The following is an 18,417-nucleotide window of genomic DNA, read 5'->3' on the forward strand; positions in this document are numbered from 1 at the left end:
CTGAACTGTGCAACATATTTCTCCTCATCCTCCCTGGATTCACTGCGGGGTCGCTGTGACCCGTGTGAGAAGAAGAGGCTTAGTTACACAGAAATATTTCTCAGCTCAAGCATTGCTGGAATTAAGGCCAATAAAATGAAGACAGACTCCGGATCAGTGGCCGTATTGTTTCATCACTCACTTGTCAGAGGTCAAGTCGGGAAAAACTCACTGTTTTCCTCCTCATTCAGAGCACAAAGTGGTTCATCCTGAGAACGCAATCTAGCCTAATAAACAGGCCTCTCTCTTCTAACATATTTCACATGGGCGCCTGGGAGGAGACATTTGTTTTTCCTTGCTGTGTAGGAGTCATCAAGTCACACTGGCAGGGAAAAAATAATGCCATTAATGAAAGCCAAATTGAATTAAAGCATGAATTTGACCGTGGGTTTCCTCAATGTCATGGGCTTACACAGAGATTCCTCTATCTGCCCCTTATAAACACACACACACCCATACACACCCATATATCTATACACACAAATAATCCCTTTGCTGGGAATGAGGTCTCTCAATCTCCACAAACAATCAGATAATCCTCCAGGAATCCTTTACTTCTCTTGGTCTCTCTATCACAGATAGAAAGGGGGGGAAAGGAGGCAGACATATACCCATTCACAGTCACATACACACACACCATCAAATCATACAAGCTGCCTTTATCCTAAAATATGGTCTACCCATCTTAAGCAGCTCAGGTGGCATCAGGGATTTACCATATAAATGACCTGCCTGTCTGCTGGTAGATAAAACTTACTCTGTTGACTGAGTGCCATAAAGTGTTTGTGTGAGGCCAAATGAACCCACCTGGGTGCTTGTATAGCACTTTGTGTGGCTGTGTGTGGTCTTATAGTGTTTCTGTGGCTTTACATCGGATTTGAAGGAGGAATTACACTAGTTGCCCCCCCAGCCCAAAATGCTGACATATTATTGGGGTAGATTTATATAAATAGACCAACATAAAATGTTGCATCATTGTGATATTTAGTTTTTTTGTCCTTCGATTAAAATTCTCACTAATAAAAATATAAGGAGAGTGCCTTAGTATTTGATGTTCCTGAGTAAACGCTTTTCTTTTGCGAAACAGCTGCAAATGTTTTGGGCTTTCTCTACCAGCTTTGCACATCTAAAAATATATCAAGCTTTAGAGAGATTCAAGCGTCTGTGAACATTAATTTACAAGTCTTCCCACACATTTTCAATTAGATGCACATCTAGAGCTGTTCAATAGGCCTGGATTTAAAAGAAAATGCACTGTAGCTTTGGTTGCATCTTTATTGTTTTAAAAAAATGAATCCTCCAGTCTCCTCTTAAGACTCAAAAGCCTCCAATTTAGTGTTTTTATCCATCTTTGCATTTACTCTCAATTGTTTCCCTTTTTCCATTTTTTTAAACTATTGAGATGGAGGTTATGGTCAGCGATTAAGGTGCGACTGTTTGACAAATGCAGACAGCAACTTGACAACAAAGAAGACAAGTGGCCGCCATGTCTTTGGTCTGTTTTTGATCTGCGCCATCATTTTGGGTTGCCAAAATTCCCTCTGTCATCCCAGCAGCCGAACCCATTCGCCAAACGCAACAGGGCTGGCTGACGGCAAAGCCGACTGGCAACCGGACCGCTGCCACTCGGCTGTGGCGTCACGCCTGCTGCATGTCACACTGTTGCATTTCAAGCTGCATGTAAATGGGGTGGAAATGATCTACTCGCACCTGCAGCTTGTGAGGTGATGGAGTGTGCTGCGTGGGATTGTACAAACAGTCAGCCATGAGAAAATGTTTTTTCTCCTAAAATAATCCTTCAATACATTGTTTCCTTCAATCCGTTTCTCCTCCCCTCACCCTGTCCCTCCTGTCTGTTTCTTCACAGACCACACCAACACAATGGGAGAATTGGTATTTTTAGAATAGGAGCCCCAAGAGGATTCTCATCAAATATACTCTAGATGCATTGTGTTCAAAATGTATTCGCCCACGTTAAGTCAGTTGTTTTCCATATTTGCAAAAAAATACAATAGAATGCAACCCCTTTAAAAAGCACCTTAGCTGTGGAGTCTTGCCGCTGTGTGATGCAGTTGGAGGGCATTGCTATGCTCCGTATAGCTGAATCTGAGAATTAAAGAAGTCTTTGAACTCCCTGTAACACCGGCTGCACAGAGAAACAACCTCAGCTTTAAAAGCCACTTTTTTTTTGCCCTGCAGATACTTACAGTACAACACAAAAAAAAGCTCTGTAAGGCTGCAGACCTAAACATTTTTTTTAGGAGCTGAAAGAAGAATAGCAGCTCTGTTTATTAGAAAAAGGCACATTAGGCAAAACAGAGTCATTTTTTTTTGCCACAAAAGGCCCAGAAAGAAACCGAACAAGGTAAGGGAATTACTCTGTAAGGAAGAAACGTGAAGCTTTCTCTAGGCTGGAACTGGGACAAACATGAAACAGATCCGAATGAAGCTTGCCCAGAACATGTCAAAGCCAGAGATCAGGCCTTCTTTTTGTTTTAGCTGTGCTTCTGAAATGTCTCCACTGTTCATTAATTATCTTCCTTTCATAAGGAAGAGGAACTACATGAATGTAGAACCATGAGAGTAGACAAGCTTAGAAATAAACGAGAAAGAAAGATCGCAATCATGATTTGAAACTTGCTACAAAGCCGTGTTCAGGTGAAGTGTTAAGAAAAGCTTTTTTACTTTTCCTCACATTACAATCACTCATTCTAATTTATCCTGATTTTGAGTAATAGAACAACACCCTGCAGCGCATAGCTATGAAGGGGATGAATGACTTGTAATATTTTCCTCACAAATAAAAGTCTGAAATTAGTGGCATGTACTTATATTGAGTCCCCTTTACCCTGCTACTACCAAGAAGGACATTATGCAAGTTTTTACAGAACAATATCTTTAAAGTAGCCCCTTTTTTAACCTTTATAACTAAAACATTGTTTGGTGAGCAGAATGAACCCTCAGTAGTTCCGCGCTGATGCATCTATAAGCCTGTAGCCTATTTTCTCTAATTTACTTTGGTCGGAATTTCCTGTGCTGTTCGGCGGATGTGCATCCATGTTAAATAGCTCCAGCCTACAGACAATCGAAGGGTTATACTCAAGATGGATTTTGTGGATACTGAGAACAGACCAGCATCCAGCTCAACTGGGACACCAATAGCAACTCTTGGTAAGGTGAAAAAACCCTAACCTTGTCAAGTACGAGAGAGAACAAGCAGAAGAGTGCTACAGTTACATGCTTTGGCCACAGGTGGCAGTATCATTAGAAAATACCTCTACAAACAAATTTAATAAAAAAAACAGCTTAATACAAAAGCAATCTACAAATGAATTAGATGCAAGTAATAAAAGTATCTATAAGGTTTTTGTTAAGATTTGCTAAATAACCTTAGAAAACTTTATTATTATTTTAAATTTGGTTATGGTGTATAGAGTTGTTCTTTACACCATTTTCGATTGACCTTGATCAATACTTTTTCATTGTTTTTTTTTAAGATCTTTGAGGTTTTTCTCACTAGTTATCTGTCTAGCTCTAATGATGTGTTTGATTTGTACCGAGACATTTGAAGTTAAAGTATATTGCCTTGTAAAGTTAGATTTAAACTTTGAGAGATGCAAGTCTTCCACCAGCATAAAAGGTCAGGTTCAATATGGCTGCTAATATGTAGAAGGTGGAAACAAAAAAAAAAACTTTTACAGGAACTGACAATTTGCCAGAGAACATTATAACTGGCTTGAAAAAAACTGCACATTTTGTTGACTGGTGAAAAACAAGGTTGCTGAATAGTTTATCTGACATCCCAATAACACCATCAGGAGTTGCTGTGTCTATGCTGTAATGATGCAGGTACTTATCACATACTAGTGCAGCTCTATGTGCTGGATATCAGAAATTATGAAAACATAATTTTATTTTATATCGACAAAAAAAAACAAAAACAAAAAACACCAACACTAAAAAATGTAAATCTAAATAAGTAATTTTTTCCTATAATAAGTGCATTTTTTTTTTTTGAACTGAGGCGGTAATTGAGACACTTTGCCAATGGAACAAACAATTTACATTTAAAATAAGGGGGAAAAAATTGCGTTGTCTTATCTTAAGTGCATATTATTTAATTATCTTATACTCAGAGTAAAAATACTCATTTCATTGGCAAATAATCTTATTTACCTACTCAAATTAAGGGTAAATAAAAAAAATTTTAAGACATTATTACTTATCTCTGGATCGTTTTTACAGTGCATAAAAATGGTGAAATTAATACGAAAACAAAACCAAACATACCAGTAAAGGAAGAGCATTATAGGATCTAAAATAATTGCTTTAACATCACGTATTTCCAATAAAATCCTTTCATTCTAACCTAAAATCCAATGCAACAAATATCAGCTTTAACCCACTGCTATTATTCTGTACATGGGCTTTTCTTATTCATATTAAAACAGCTACAGTTATTTTCATAAACTAAACCTAAACATGACAGCCTAAGAAACAAGTGTCTCTTTAATCAAATGATGTTGCATAAAAAAAACATAAAAAATCAGCATCACATGACTATTTCAAGAATGTAAGTGTGGGAGTAGAGTTGTGTTGCATCACATGATGTCTCCCTTGGATTTTACAGGCCAGACTCTCAGGAAGGATAAAACATTAGGAAGTGAAGGATTCCTAACATTTGAATTAAACACAGGAGGACAATCATTTATGACAGCAGGAGATGATTGTTCATACCGTCTTTCCCCAAGAGGAAATCCAGAAAGTGGTATGTGTAGGCCACTCCAACTTTTGTCTCAACTTGAGGCCTTCGGAGGGTGGAGTAGATGTTGCCAGGACTGCGCCTCTCCTCAGCCTTCCTCAGCTTCGGGAGCCGACACCCCATTTCTCTGGAAAACCAAAACAGAAAAAAGTAGAGGTAGACGTACAAAAAATGACCTAAACATTCAGAGAATGGTGGTTAACAAAGTTGAAGAGAGCATTGATACAGTTTCTAACCATTAATGAAGCAGTTTTAATTTGTATAAAGTCTGATAGTCACACAATAACATAGCTGCCATTGTTCATATGGCACCTTCAGCTTCAGGAAATGATGAGTGAACCAAACTGACATGTTAGCGCCGCACACACAGAAATATAAGCGTGTCAGCCATTACCTATTCGGCAGGCTGTGATACGGGCATCTCCTAATCAAATAGGGCTGATTGAGAGCGACATGTTTGATCAGAATGAATTAAAGCAGAAATGAGAGCGATTTCCTGCCCTGTCAAGCAGAGCGACATGAGACGGCACGGACAGCGATGAGGAAAGCAGAGGGAGAATTTGGGGGATTTCGAACGCATAACCCATTTATATGCTGATCCAAAAAATTTGTTATATCATGAGGCTTTTCATTTAAATTGAAACACTTGAAAATATCTTGGAAGGGAATTGGGTATGCATTGAATTTCTTTTGGAAATCCTTCCTCCTTTAAAATTCAAAGGGTAATTTTAACACAAGAATGCCTGTTTAAATATATATAAACATGGAAAACTGTTAGATTAAGGTAGAGTAAAAGCAAAAATATGGAGAATTAGTATCATGATTGAACCTTCTTAGAACAGAGACCATCTGAATCACAAAAAGGGGCGTGTTCAAATATCATCAAGCTAATTTAAAGCGACAAGACTGGTACCCTCAAGCCATCCCTGCAGATACGCTTATTATTTCTGTCTGCACATCTGCATATCTATCTTTATGTGTGAGCGGATGCGTTTGTCTTCCCCAGAGGCAGGTCTATATCTGTATCTCTGTATCTGTTCAGGGAGCATGGCGAATGACATGCTAGCACTCATTGGGCCAAGTGCACGGACATTAACTCGGCTAACGATCCTAACAGAGCACATTACGCTGTGTGTGTATCTGGGTGTGTTTTCTGGCTTCCAGCTTCAACAGCGTTTCCAATGGTTATAAAGTTTTGAAAGAAGACTTCATCTTTGTTACACTTAGCTCATCTGTTCTAAAGAGAGGGAGTTTTTAATTTAGTAATGTAGGAATAATTATATGTCATTATTCTTTTAATATAACATGTCTTTCATAATGAGTACAAATGAGGAGAGATGGGTTGATGGTGCTCTGGTAGAAGGAGAGTGAAACACTCAGAATGTCTCAGTGCTTCTATTTCTACTCTTCTTTTTCTTCCACTTTTTCCTCTTAAATTCTTTTACCATTAGCTATTCCACTTGTTTCAGAATTACTTATCAGACCCCCACATTAATCACCATTCTGTTTAAGCTTCTTTTTTTTTTTGCTCCGGTCTACGATCGTTGATTAACCACTTCCTCTATGCGTCCTTTAGAATGCCATTGATTAGTTTAGAGTAAACTAATTTCAATCCATTTGATTAAATCACTTTCAAGCCTTCCTTCATGTACTGTCATCAATTTCTCTTGATTTCTATGTGCTTCCTATCAGATTTTAATGCATGCTCTCTAAACCACAGTCGGATTACTTCATTCTGTCACATTCAGTTGGGATGAGATTAGGGCTGCAACTAACGATTATTTTGCAAATTCATTAATAATCTGATAGCAAAAGGCTCCTTAAAGAACCACAAAATAAAGCTTTTCCACTTGAGGAGTTCTGGATGGAGCATATTGATGGATGAAAAAGAGTTTTATCTTAAATGCAAAATGTTTACACATTTATTTTTTTGGTATAATTGCTGCTCTAAGTTGGTCGCTCTGTCAGCTAAAGGTATGCTTTAGAGACTCTACACTCCAGTTAACATCCGATCGATTACTAAATTAGTCAACGATTAATCAGCTTAATTGTTTCAGCCCTAGATGAGACCTTTCCTCAGATAAAGGTGAACTGTTCACTCTGAAGAGGGAGTTTTGCCCTTGAGGAAGAGTGTTGGCCTAGTGGTTAGAGCAGTGCGCTTGTGCTCTGAGAAGGTTGCAAGTACAAGGTTTGATCCCCAAACCCCCCACTTTGGTTTCCTGAGCAAAACCCTTAGCCTGACACTGCTCCCGATGTCACATATAAATCAGAATTGAACATTAATGCCTGCAGTTGAACATAGTCTCTACGGATTAGAGTCTCTAATCCAGGGTCTTTCAACCTTGGTCCTCAGGTCACACTGCCTGCATGTTGCCTGCTTCTGCACACCTGATTTTAATTTCTAACTGATGATTAGGCTTTTTGCTGATATGTAATCATCTGTATTTGATGTGCTACAACAGAAGACCGCCAAAAACACGCAGAGAGGTCTTCTGTGAGGAGCAGGGTTAAAAAAGAATACTGCTCTAGTCAGATTGAAGCATCTTGATTGACAGGATGGAGCGTCAGATATATAGATAGTTTAGGGAAATGGAATGCTTCACATGGCTCAGGTTATATGGGTTACAAATGTAGGAAGGATGTCAAAACATATTTTCTCCAAGCAGCAAAGCTCCATATTATTCTGGTAGATTCCAGTCAAGAAAGGAGGTTTAATAAGAACACAATATATTATCAATTAGTATGAATTCTGAATCTTATACTTGAATCTTTAATGTTAAATTTTTTTCATCTTTTATTGCAGAAATTGCAATAACATATATCTAATTTATCCGTATTTGGTCACCAGCGAGCAAGACATGTCCCGACAAACAAGAAAGTACAGGAGAAAGGGTTTTGCTCTGTTCTAAGAAGCCTAATCTGGAGACCCATTGGAAAATGGGAATTTATCTATGATCCATGTTTTTCTTTAACTACAAACTACGATGTTTCTGAACAAGACGCTGTGGTCATACATTCATTTTAGGCCAAGACAATCAAATATGCCGTTCATCTCCTGTTTCGTTAATGATCACAAAAGGCTCTAAATAAGATGAATCCAGATGAGGATGATGGGGAATTTTCATGTCCAGTCTCCCCCGTTAGAATGCCATCAGGCCTGTATTGTATTGCAAAAATCACGCCCAGGATCTTAAAGGTAAAGACAAAGGAGCTCATGGTAGGATCCCCTCTAACCACTAAAGGGGGACAGTTGGGACGGTTTGGGCATCTGCAGATATCTACTGTGTATCTTTCCAGGCATGTTTTAATGGGAGGAGACCCAGGAAAGGAATAGAACTTTCTTTTGGGAACAATATATCCTTTTTGGCCCAACACATTGGATTAACTCCAAGAATAAGCTGGAGAGCAGATGTCTTGGTGGGATGAGTGAGCGAGTACTAATCTCCTGAACTTTAACATCCAAGCCATATTTTCCTGGTTTAGATTACATTGTCAGACCTTTCTATCTTTAGAAAAAATGTAAGAAGAACTGCTTTCCACTTCTTGTACCATTTTTATAGCGCTTTCTGTCAGGTGACTGTCCCGCTGAGCCCTGAAAACTACTGTCTTCAGAGAGACAGCACAAGGCTCCAGGTTATGACAACGTTACGACATGCAGATCCGGTCCCAACATATTATTCTTAAGGGCTTCACTTTCATATGCTTTGTCTGCTAAAGGTACAAGGGTTTTATGTGAGGTTGTTGAGCAGGACTCATCTCCGGCTGTTTAAGGAAAAGGGATTTGAGGTTAGGAGGAGGATGATGCACACGAGTGAAGAGTAAAAAGATTTTAGACTGTGCCATAATGTAGACACAGTTTTACACCTCTGAAGTTAGATGTGAATAAATGTGGTCTTCAACCCCACTGAAATGCCACACATCTAAAACAAATTACCCTCATGTTTAACCATACTTCTCTCCATTTATTTTGTATTGTGCCGTGTTAAACAAATAACCACTGAAATTATGCTGCCTCTATGTTGCTGGTGACAGTTGTTTTTGTTGCTTTCAGATTCACCGTGACTGCTTGTGCGTCTAGGTTCTGACAAGCCAACTGCTCCGCTGTTTGATCCAGCATCTTATTTGCTCTTTAATTGTATGCCGACAGTTCAGCTCTACGTGTAGGTCTCGCTTTCAACAGATGAACTCTGTCAGAGAGGGTTAAAAAACATGTCTCTAATTGAACACAACACCGACGCGAAAACACAAGGTTGTAGTGGCAGAGAAGCTCATTGGCGCTTAAGACTTGAGGCCTTTTTAGGGGCCTTTTTTTCTGTGAGTTGACTTCAAACACAATCTCTCCCTTGCTGTCACACAAACACACTGGGAGAAAAAGGCCTTGACAGCAAAAAAAAAAGATATATATATATTTTTTTTTTTTGCTGAAAAGGGACAGACGGGAATGACAGAGAGACAGATGAAAGGAATAAAAAAAAAAAAGAGAGAGATTGAGGTGAAAGACAGGGAATAGCAGAGGGCTTCTCATTAGAGAATCTTTTGTAACGGAGAGGTTTTGAAATGACAGGAGATTTATGTGAGAGCATAATCTGCCTGCACTTTGTCGCTCCTCTACTACCTCCAGTGTCACTTCAGGGATGCTGGTTTTACTAGAGGCAATATTCGTCTGTAAAGGAGAGAAAAGCTGCACGTGGACTAAGACAGAAGGAAAATCTGTTGAAATTAGGTAGAGAGGGTAAAATACTAGAACACCTGATAGCTTTTTTTTCCACTAAACATCAGATGAAGTCAAAAGCATTATATGAAAAAGAACATACTGCACAGCTATGTGTTCTGTTTTTATATTTGAATTCTTCTTATGGGATTATAATGAGACACTAATATAGGTTGCATGACGTGTGCAGAGGAAATACAGGCAACAGGCCATGATAAAGTTAGCAGAGTGGTTCAAAAGCTCCTATTTTTCTTTTTTTTTCCTCCATTCTTTCAATTTACTTTACTTTACATCAATAACATCAACTTTGTTATATTCAGTTTTTCCGAGATGATGAGAACCTTCCATTATGTATGGATGATGCTTAGTGGCAATCTTGTATGATAGGCTGCTTGACTGTTAAGGTGGGGCGACACAGCTCAGGGGGGGTAACAGGACTGAGCATGAAAATGTGGTGTGCTTTGAGACAAAGACTGGGCAGAGGAGCCATTAGTGGAGCCACTGCTTTGTCCTCACAATATTCTCCCCTGGCTCACAGGCAATGACCCCCCACCTCCAGCTTGGTTCCTCCCATCTCATCCTTTTTCCATGAACCTAAAACTACAACACTATATCAGTGTTTTTCATCTTTTTTTTTTAAATAGATTGACATATTAAGAAACCAGGAACCATAGCCTTAGAGAAGCTCAGATTTTATGTAATTTTACGGTTTCTGACAACTTTTTTTCATCAATATTGTTCTTATTTTCATCTATTTTGATTCTAATCCCTGCTTCAAATCATTTACTCCTGTGAAATATGACTGTTCAGAACATTTTAAAAGAGAAACAAAATGTGAGTGGAGAAACAATAAAAAAAAAAAAAAACAGAGACAAAAAATCAAACAAAAGGCAGGCAAAGGGTCCCTAAAACAATTTCTGGGGGAAAAAATAAAATAAAAAATAAAGCCTCCTCCTTGGAGAAATTATGTTCTTGGATTCACATATTCCTTAAAAACAGAATATGAGCAGATGCCAGAAAATTACCTTCAATCTTCAGTTGTCAAAGCATTTCCTAAACATCCGCCAGGTAGGTGCAGATTAATGCACTTTCTATTTTTGTATCGTCATTTCATTCCTCCAAACTTCCATTTCTTTCAAACCATTTTTAAACTTGGGCTTATGAGTTGTTTTTTTTGTAAATAAAATATAAATTTCCCACCATCAGGTATGAGCAAGCAAATGATCGGTACAAAACAGAGTAGTTGGCAGAATAATTTCATATCAGATTTTGTACAACATAAACTGTACAAAAAGGACAAAAAAGTGTTAAAATGGGAAAATCAGAACTGAAGTATGGTTGATATATAATGCAGTGGCAGTTGTCTATTATTGTTAGCCAAAATGTTGGGTATTAAAAAAAAAAAAAGAAGCCAAATCCACAAACTGTTGAAGGGAAGAAATTTACAAATACACAAGAAATCCTAACTTCTAAGGAGTTTCACTCTAGACAGTGAAGTAGTACAGGCAAGCAGCAACATTAGGAAAACCATTGCTTTTATACCAGTAAGGCTGACAGCAAACTGGGCGACAGACTTTCCTAAACAATGAGATACACTGACTTTTTTCTAACTAACTCTCCGCTTAAGCATCCACTGATTCAATTTTTCTTTCACTACATCTGAAATAAGGATAAATGACTTGTTCCGTTTGGTCTAAAGCTTTTTTTGGCATATTTCTATATGAAAAATCCTAGTTAGTATGTGTATGTGTTCAGTATGTGCAGAGTGGGAATAGTTTATTGTGAAAAACTGTCTTTTCAACAGTGAGAAGAACAAGATCCCTACAACAGATGGTTTGACGCCCACAGAGCCCAGCCTATATCCACAGAAACACACTGAGGCAAGTGCAGAGAGATGCTCAACAGGACCTGTGAGAATTTATTTGGGATGCTTTAAAAGAAAATCAAACAGATTATATTGTCTTGTTTGTGGTTGTTGTTTCTAATAGAAAATATGCTTAAATAATTTTGGAAAGGACCTGAATTTAGTTCTGGTTACTTTTGCACAGATGCCAACAGTCTCACAAAAAAAGACAATTATAAGATAATTTGATAAGGCTTATAAAGCTTGAGCTGTTATAGATCTATATTGTATCGGGCTTGAATGTACACCACATGATTGTGCTATATTCCACTGCATTTTAAAATCTGAGGTGACAGACTGATTCCTGTGGAGTGGGCCATCCCTCCCACTGGGCTTCCCCCACGTCTCAGATGTGGGATGATTCCTTGGATGGAGGGAGGAGGGGGCAATATGAAATGAGGGGGGGAAAGACAGTAGGAGGAAATGGAGAGCGACAGATAGACAGGGAGCAGAGTGGGGAGCATGTAAAGCTGCCTGCAGGGAGGTACAATACCTCCAAGCAGAAATGTAGTCACCTCAAACGGTGTTTTAATGAGGCTGTGTAAGGAGGATAAAAACTAATTATGACAGTGATGTATTGCTCTGCTGCACAACTTCTTGCCTGGTTGTTCTCTCCTAAAAACCAGTAGGAAAAAAGGGCTATTAAGAAATAAAATAGAAAATAACTGGGGAAAAGTGGTATAGCCCTCAATTACAGATGAAAGTACACAGATGAACAGTGAAAGCAAACAATGGAGCCCCCCTTCAGGCCAAAAGCCTCAATTCTACTCACCAACGGAAGCCTAACACAGATAGAGATAATAGAAACTTATAACTTTAAGCAATTTCTAGGGTCTATGTAATACGATCCTTATATCAGGGCGAGGGTCACATTACCCAATTTTTTATTTTTTTTTTAACTAAAATGGAATAAATGGTAAACTGTCCTGCCATATTGCCACTCAGGAAGAGCTCCATGATTTTATGAGGGCAGCATTGAATTAGAAGGTGCAGAGGTTGTTAAGCTAAAAGAGTGTAATAGGTCTGGTTGGAAATTACAGTTATGACTCACTTAGCTTCATCTTGGATCCAGAAAGTGTCCTTTATCAAATCTTAAAATAAACATAATGTGTTGTTTCCATCTGTCCTGTAGCTTACAAATATGTAATCAATGATTCTTTAACATAGTTTCCACACATAAATAAAACTCAAACATAAGCTAATTAGTTTAGTTTTGAATAGTGTATTCGGGTAGGCAGTAAATAATTTTTCATGAACTCCGTTTATGGACCTTATGAATGTTTGAGTATCAAATATATTTAATCTGTCTTATAAGCACAAAAAAAAACTCATCTAAATATGATCTAGAAGCAGGTGATCTGTTAAAGCTAGGGGAGAAGATTCGCAAAAATCTCAAAAAACCCCCCCTCTCGACACTAAAAAAAAAATACACATGCACAGCCCTATACCTGCTCCCTAGAGAGATCTCCTATTAAACGTGTGCGAAAGGCGTGCACCAGCCCATCTCTCCTCGTGCACGCTCTGTTTAAAAGTTGCTGTTTGCATCGCTCATACAGATTACTTTCCAAAAGAAGATTTGCAAATTTTCCACTATGTCAGACTCACCACCGGTAAGTGAAAATGGGGGCGAGCATATAGGACGGCCATATTTAAACATATCATCAGAATGATTGACAATTAGGAGGACCACTTATTTTGATGATCCACCCAGAAATATAACAACCTCCACTATACCTTTAAGATTGTGTTACTTTCAGTAAAGGTCATCATATCAGGCAGTTTTAAGTCTAATTATGGGGAATATGGCACTCCACCAATGGTCTTCCTTCCTTGAGAGAAAAAGGTTTGGTTGGAATTTGGCCCCTTGGGTGATTGTAGACGGGTAGCTGTAGAACTGCTACTAGCCCCTGTTATGGCCCCTGTACTGAGGACAAAACTAAAATCAATCTATAATGATACTAGCTGGCACAGAAATAGTAACAGATTGGTCTCTTTGAAAATGTTTTAATTTCTAACCTTTACAGCTTTACTTCTAGATCAGAGGTCTGTAACCTACAGTTTGGGAGAAGCAAATAGCTCCTTGGTTCACTTAATATATTAAACAATAAGATACTTAGTTTTCTTTGTTTTGTTTGTTTGTTAAATTCTCTTGTCCTGTTCCCCAATGAAAAAAAAACTGTCTAATACCACCCCTGGTGGTTCTGTAAAATCACATTCCTCTTAGGATCTCATAGATTCTCTCACTGTCCCTGTATTTAGTAGCCACACAGCTAATTAGTGCCTCATGCATACTCTCTGGATGCAGTCTGAAATTGTATGCTTTTGGTCCCCACAAATCAGCTCATCCCACATGGCTGGGGTAGCTCCCAGTTGTTGTTTTTTTGTTTAAAAAAAAGAAGATAACAATCCAAGGAATTGTAATGATAAAAAAGTACTATAACCGCAACCCCCTCATAAAAAAAACAAATGCAATAGAGTTTAGGTGTTAATTTAACGCATAAAGACTATATTATATTATTTCTGCTTTCCTCAGCATTTTACACAGATAAAAACTGAAAAGTTATCTTCTAGTTTCAGCACCGGTTTAATGAACATTAAAGGCTCACACGCGCCTTTTGCTTTTCTCGCAGTGAAACGCGCGCGCGCACTTTACGCACGGACACATCCAGCGCGGTGCCACTCCGTCACGCATCTGTTAGTTCAGTTTAACCTGAGATTGAGCTGCTACGTTAAAAAAAATAAAAATAAAAAAATAGACAAAAGGAAAATAAAATAAGTCCACTGAATATTTGCTCGGAAATGGTCGCCATCGTGCTTTTATTGTGAAAGGCTCTGAAACAGTATAAGCTGGCATTAAAGTTGTTTTTAAAAGCTACTGTGTGAAAAACTAATTATTTTCAGTTAAAATTATCCCCCCAAAATATTTGGAAAGTCACTTTTATTTCAGTGCGGTGCCTAAATCCCCTGCAGACATCTTATTAAAGAAGCAAAGTGAGATACTCACCAGATAGAGACGGTCTCTGTGTGTTTAGGAAGTGTTGAATCCTCCCCTCTCCCTCTAATGTCTTCACTGTCTGTCCCCGTCACGGCACGCAGCGGCTCCCACGACCACTGCGATCCAATGGGAGGAAAACCTGAATCCTTCATCTAGGAGCTACATCTGAGTGGAAACTGATCTCACTGTAAACACTCCGTCTGTGTTCAGGAGGGGAGAGAAAAAGAGGGCGGATTATCGTCTCCCCTCGCCTTCCCGTTGTTCCCCTCTTGCGTAAAAAACTCTCCAAGAAATATGCGTCCTGTAAACTGTTGATTTACCCATTTATACATAAAACAGCTGGATGATTCAAATTTGACTTGTTTTTATAACATTTAGAGAGTTCTTTTATTCTTTACCAGATTCTAAAGCATGGATTATAAAAGTAATGGCTTATATTTCAGCAGGGATTAGTCTTCAAATATGTGATCTGGAATAAATTAGATTAATAAGTGGAAGAAGGGAAAGGAAATTTAAAGGTAGAAGGGATATATGAACAAAAATGGATTTAAAAAGACAAATGTAGAGAATATAGCCTACAGGTCAAAACTTTGTGCACATCTAATTCTGTTTCAAATACCTTTTTATTCATTTTCACACATTTTCCTTCAGTTTCCATTAATTTATTAGGTTTCTAAAATGTAAATATTGGACTAAAGTTTAAATAATTGTAATGTAACATGTTGGAAAGATGAGCAAGTGAAATAGACCTTACAATGGATAGATGATGAAAGGGAAGATGCAATGATCAGTGAATGGATGGAGAGAATAATACATGAATAGATGGTTGATAAATTAATAGATGCCTCAACAAATGGATAGACAGGAATAAGAGATGTGTGGGTGATGGACAACTAAGATGCGTTAGTGAATGAATGATTCACTAACTTCATTAAAATATGGATAAAGAACGGAATAGATGGCTGGCCATATGGATGAACGGTGAGACAAATAGATGGGTGAATACATGAATGGGATGGTTGACAGACAGATTACAGGAGTGGGTGGAAACGGAATAGTCTGGAAATACAAATGGTTTTTCACTTATCCAGACCTGGAAACTATTTATATACAACCCAAGTCACTCGTCAGACTGCATACGAATCCTGTAAATCTACCATCAAGGTTAAATTTTTATGCATTTCAAGGGTCTTCTTAGGAGAATTTATATTTCATAGGAAGCTATCCAGACTAATCCATAATTCAGAAACGTCTGACAACAGGATGAGGGAGGGGTGGGTCAAAGGGTGGAGAGGGCGCTCTGGGGAATCCGGTCACACCATCGGGCTGTGACAAAAACAAAACGCTGTGACCAGAAGACAAGGGGGCTTGTTGCCAGGCAAACCTGACGGAGGCGGATGAGAGCTTAAAAAAAAAAAAAAAAAAAAAAAACAAGCCAGGCTGCTCTCCACAACTCTATGCCCATCAAGGCACATCATGCAAGCTTCTACATTTTTATTTTTCTAAGGAGGAGAAAACTTAAAATAAAATGTAGACAAAATGACAAATTAAACTTTTATTTAACAAAATAATCAAAATACCAAAAACGCCAACAATTCTCAGGCTCTCTGAAGAAAACGACTCAACACAGTAGTGCCTGCTAAACTTAAGGTCAATGTCCAAAAACAGGAAGATAAAGGAAAAAAACTGATGTACACCACATGCACATGTCCATGTCCATCCCTATGAAGCTGTATAAAATTTAATTTGAACATCAGGTGCAAGATATAAAAACAGAGAAACCTCAAACAGTGAACAGTATAAAAAAGAAGAAAAACCTTTTCAGTGTAACAAAGCACCTAAATTGTGAAAAACTCCCTTCATTCCATCCTTTTTATTTTAACATTTGCTTATTCATGAGTATCTTTGCTGTGACTGTCGACCGTGAAAATCTGGAAACATGCGACCAACATTTAACCAAAACAAAAATGTAAAACACTGATGAGGTGAGGCCCAAGCAGCCTTGCATTCACCACACTGACACCCAATGAAATAAAAAAGGAGCACAAAATATTAGTGCTTAAAATGTATGACAGTGCCTTTATGCTGAAGGAAAGTTAATATCTTAATTAGAGGACAATTAGACCTGAAGAAAATACAGTGTAGAGAACAGATTGTTAGCATTACAAATATAAACACTTCTATGTACAGAGAGCCCTTAAAACACACCAAACCAAACAAATAGAAAAAAATAAATTAAACATAATATAAATAAACAAAAAAAGTGAGATTAAAATATTTAAGTGTTTTTGTTTTGGGATTATATAAAAAAAAAAAAAAGTGATCCCATGCTTTGGTTGGTATAGTGAGTGCGCTCTATAAAAAGTTTCTGTGATCCGTGTGAATTAAAAGCAGCCGACCACAGGTCAACGTCACCAATCTGGGTTAAAGAGGCTGGGATCTATGTGGTTCGGTTTAAGGGGGAAGCTCATGCAGTCTGGTGTTAAAAAGGCTCTGAAAAACTGGAGGCGAAGGTGTTCGGAAAACACAGCGTTGGTCGGGAGGCTTTCAGACGTCCAGGACGACAAGATGATAACTCGTCTGCATTCTACCTTGTTGAAGCTACCGTAGGCTCCATCTAGGAGAGATGAAAGATCACAAGGAATGAACAGTTTCTTTCAAATGAAAACTTTTTTAACTGTTTATTTTTTGTAAACACCAATATTTAGTTCTTGTATTTTGAACCAAAATGCAAGCATTTAAACAGCAAGGATTCTTCAAGCATGAACTTATGCTCTTGTGCATTTCATAATAAACATTTTATGAAATTCTATACTAGGACAAACAGATTTAGTTTTAAACAGAACATTTTTTCTCAAACGTCACAAATTAAAAACAGGCATTCCACAGTTACTTCATAATCTGCTGAAATCTAGTTTTACTAAACTTTTCTGAATAGAGATAGCCATTGACATTTATGATAAATGCCACATCAGTAACTCTTCCTAGACACATGGTATTTACAAAAAAATAAAAAATAGATATATCTATAGTTCATTTCCCACGGATGAACAGTTTTACCTTGCAGGAGGCTTAACAGCTTTAGACTATTGCACAGTCAGCATAGTCTGGACTCCACAGTCCACAAAGCTCTAATAACAGGGGATACAATCAGAAAACAGGCAGTTAAGTGTTTGCTTCAAAAGTCAAAATACTCACAACGGCGCCCTCTAGTGGAGCCCATGAATATTACAAACCAGAACTAAAATACGAAAAAAAAAAAAAAAAAGACTCATAGCAAATATTTGCAAAACCTTTTAAAGCAATAAAATAAAAAAAATTTAAAAAATAGAAATTACCTGGTTGACAGGTCGAGCCCTTTGGTCTGGTGTCCAAGGAGCTTGGGTGTACTGCACATTAAAGAAAAATATGGGGCATCAAAACAAGCTTTTTTTTTTAAATCAACAAATTATTATATTTTTTTACGAGCAAAAACAATGTAAAGTAGGAAATCCAGAGATGTAACGATATAATACCATTTGTATTTCCTCTTCTGACCCAAGTTAAGTTGCCTTTTGAGATATAGATGTGTACACTGATACATATACTTATACATAGGAGTTTATAAAAGCCTCTTCAAAAGAATAAGTACCGTATTTTCCAGACTATAAGCCTTTACTTTTTCTTCATGCTTTGAACCATGCAGCTTATAAGAAGCTGCAGCTTTTCTGTGGATTTTTCCTAACGGCCAGAGGGGGAAGTCCAAGTTGGAAATGAAAGAATAACGGGCTAATTTTTTTCAGCACAAAATATACTAGCAGCAGGCACAAAGAAGAACAAATGTACTGAATTCACACATTTTCCCGCATTAAAGCTGAACCAATGAAAAGACTGGGCTCAACTCCTGCAGAGCTGAAATAAAGAGCAGACGAGGCCCCATCTTTCAGTAGAAGCTCTTACTGCTGCAAACCCAAAGCTAACGGGAGCTAGCATGCTTCTTCATCCCTACTCCAGGGACTATATGTAGG

At 38.0% G+C, this 18,417-nt stretch overlaps 2 protein-coding genes across 2 annotated transcripts in view; both read right to left on the reverse strand.

Annotated features, from left to right (window-relative positions):
* Positions 1–14,617, reverse strand: part of LOC107084323 — a 43,275-nt gene extending 28,658 nt beyond the window's left edge. The window contains exons 1-2 of the mRNA XM_015374114.1: positions 14,420–14,617; positions 4,777–4,928 (exon numbers count right to left, since the gene is read on the reverse strand). Coding sequence (XP_015229600.1) covers positions 4,777–4,924 — 148 coding nt within the window. The 5' untranslated portion in view covers positions 4,925–4,928; positions 14,420–14,617. The remainder of the gene's footprint in view (positions 1–4,776; positions 4,929–14,419) is intronic.
* Positions 14,618–16,632: 2,015 nt separating this feature from the next.
* The window catches only part of dazl (deleted in azoospermia-like), a 10,702-nt gene continuing 8,917 nt past the window's right edge, over positions 16,633–18,417 (reverse strand). Inside the window, exons 8-10 of the mRNA XM_015374163.1 lie at positions 17,749–17,799; positions 17,471–17,541; positions 16,633–17,027 (exon numbers count right to left, since the gene is read on the reverse strand). Of these exons, the coding sequence (XP_015229649.1) occupies positions 17,497–17,541; positions 17,749–17,799 (96 nt within the window). The 3' untranslated portion in view covers positions 16,633–17,027; positions 17,471–17,496. The remainder of the gene's footprint in view (positions 17,028–17,470; positions 17,542–17,748; positions 17,800–18,417) is intronic.

Source organism: Cyprinodon variegatus, unplaced genomic scaffold (genome assembly GCF_000732505.1).
Source record: "Cyprinodon variegatus isolate N-32 unplaced genomic scaffold, C_variegatus-1.0 Scaffold98, whole genome shotgun sequence".
NCBI lineage: Eukaryota > Metazoa > Chordata > Actinopteri > Cyprinodontiformes > Cyprinodontidae > Cyprinodon > Cyprinodon variegatus.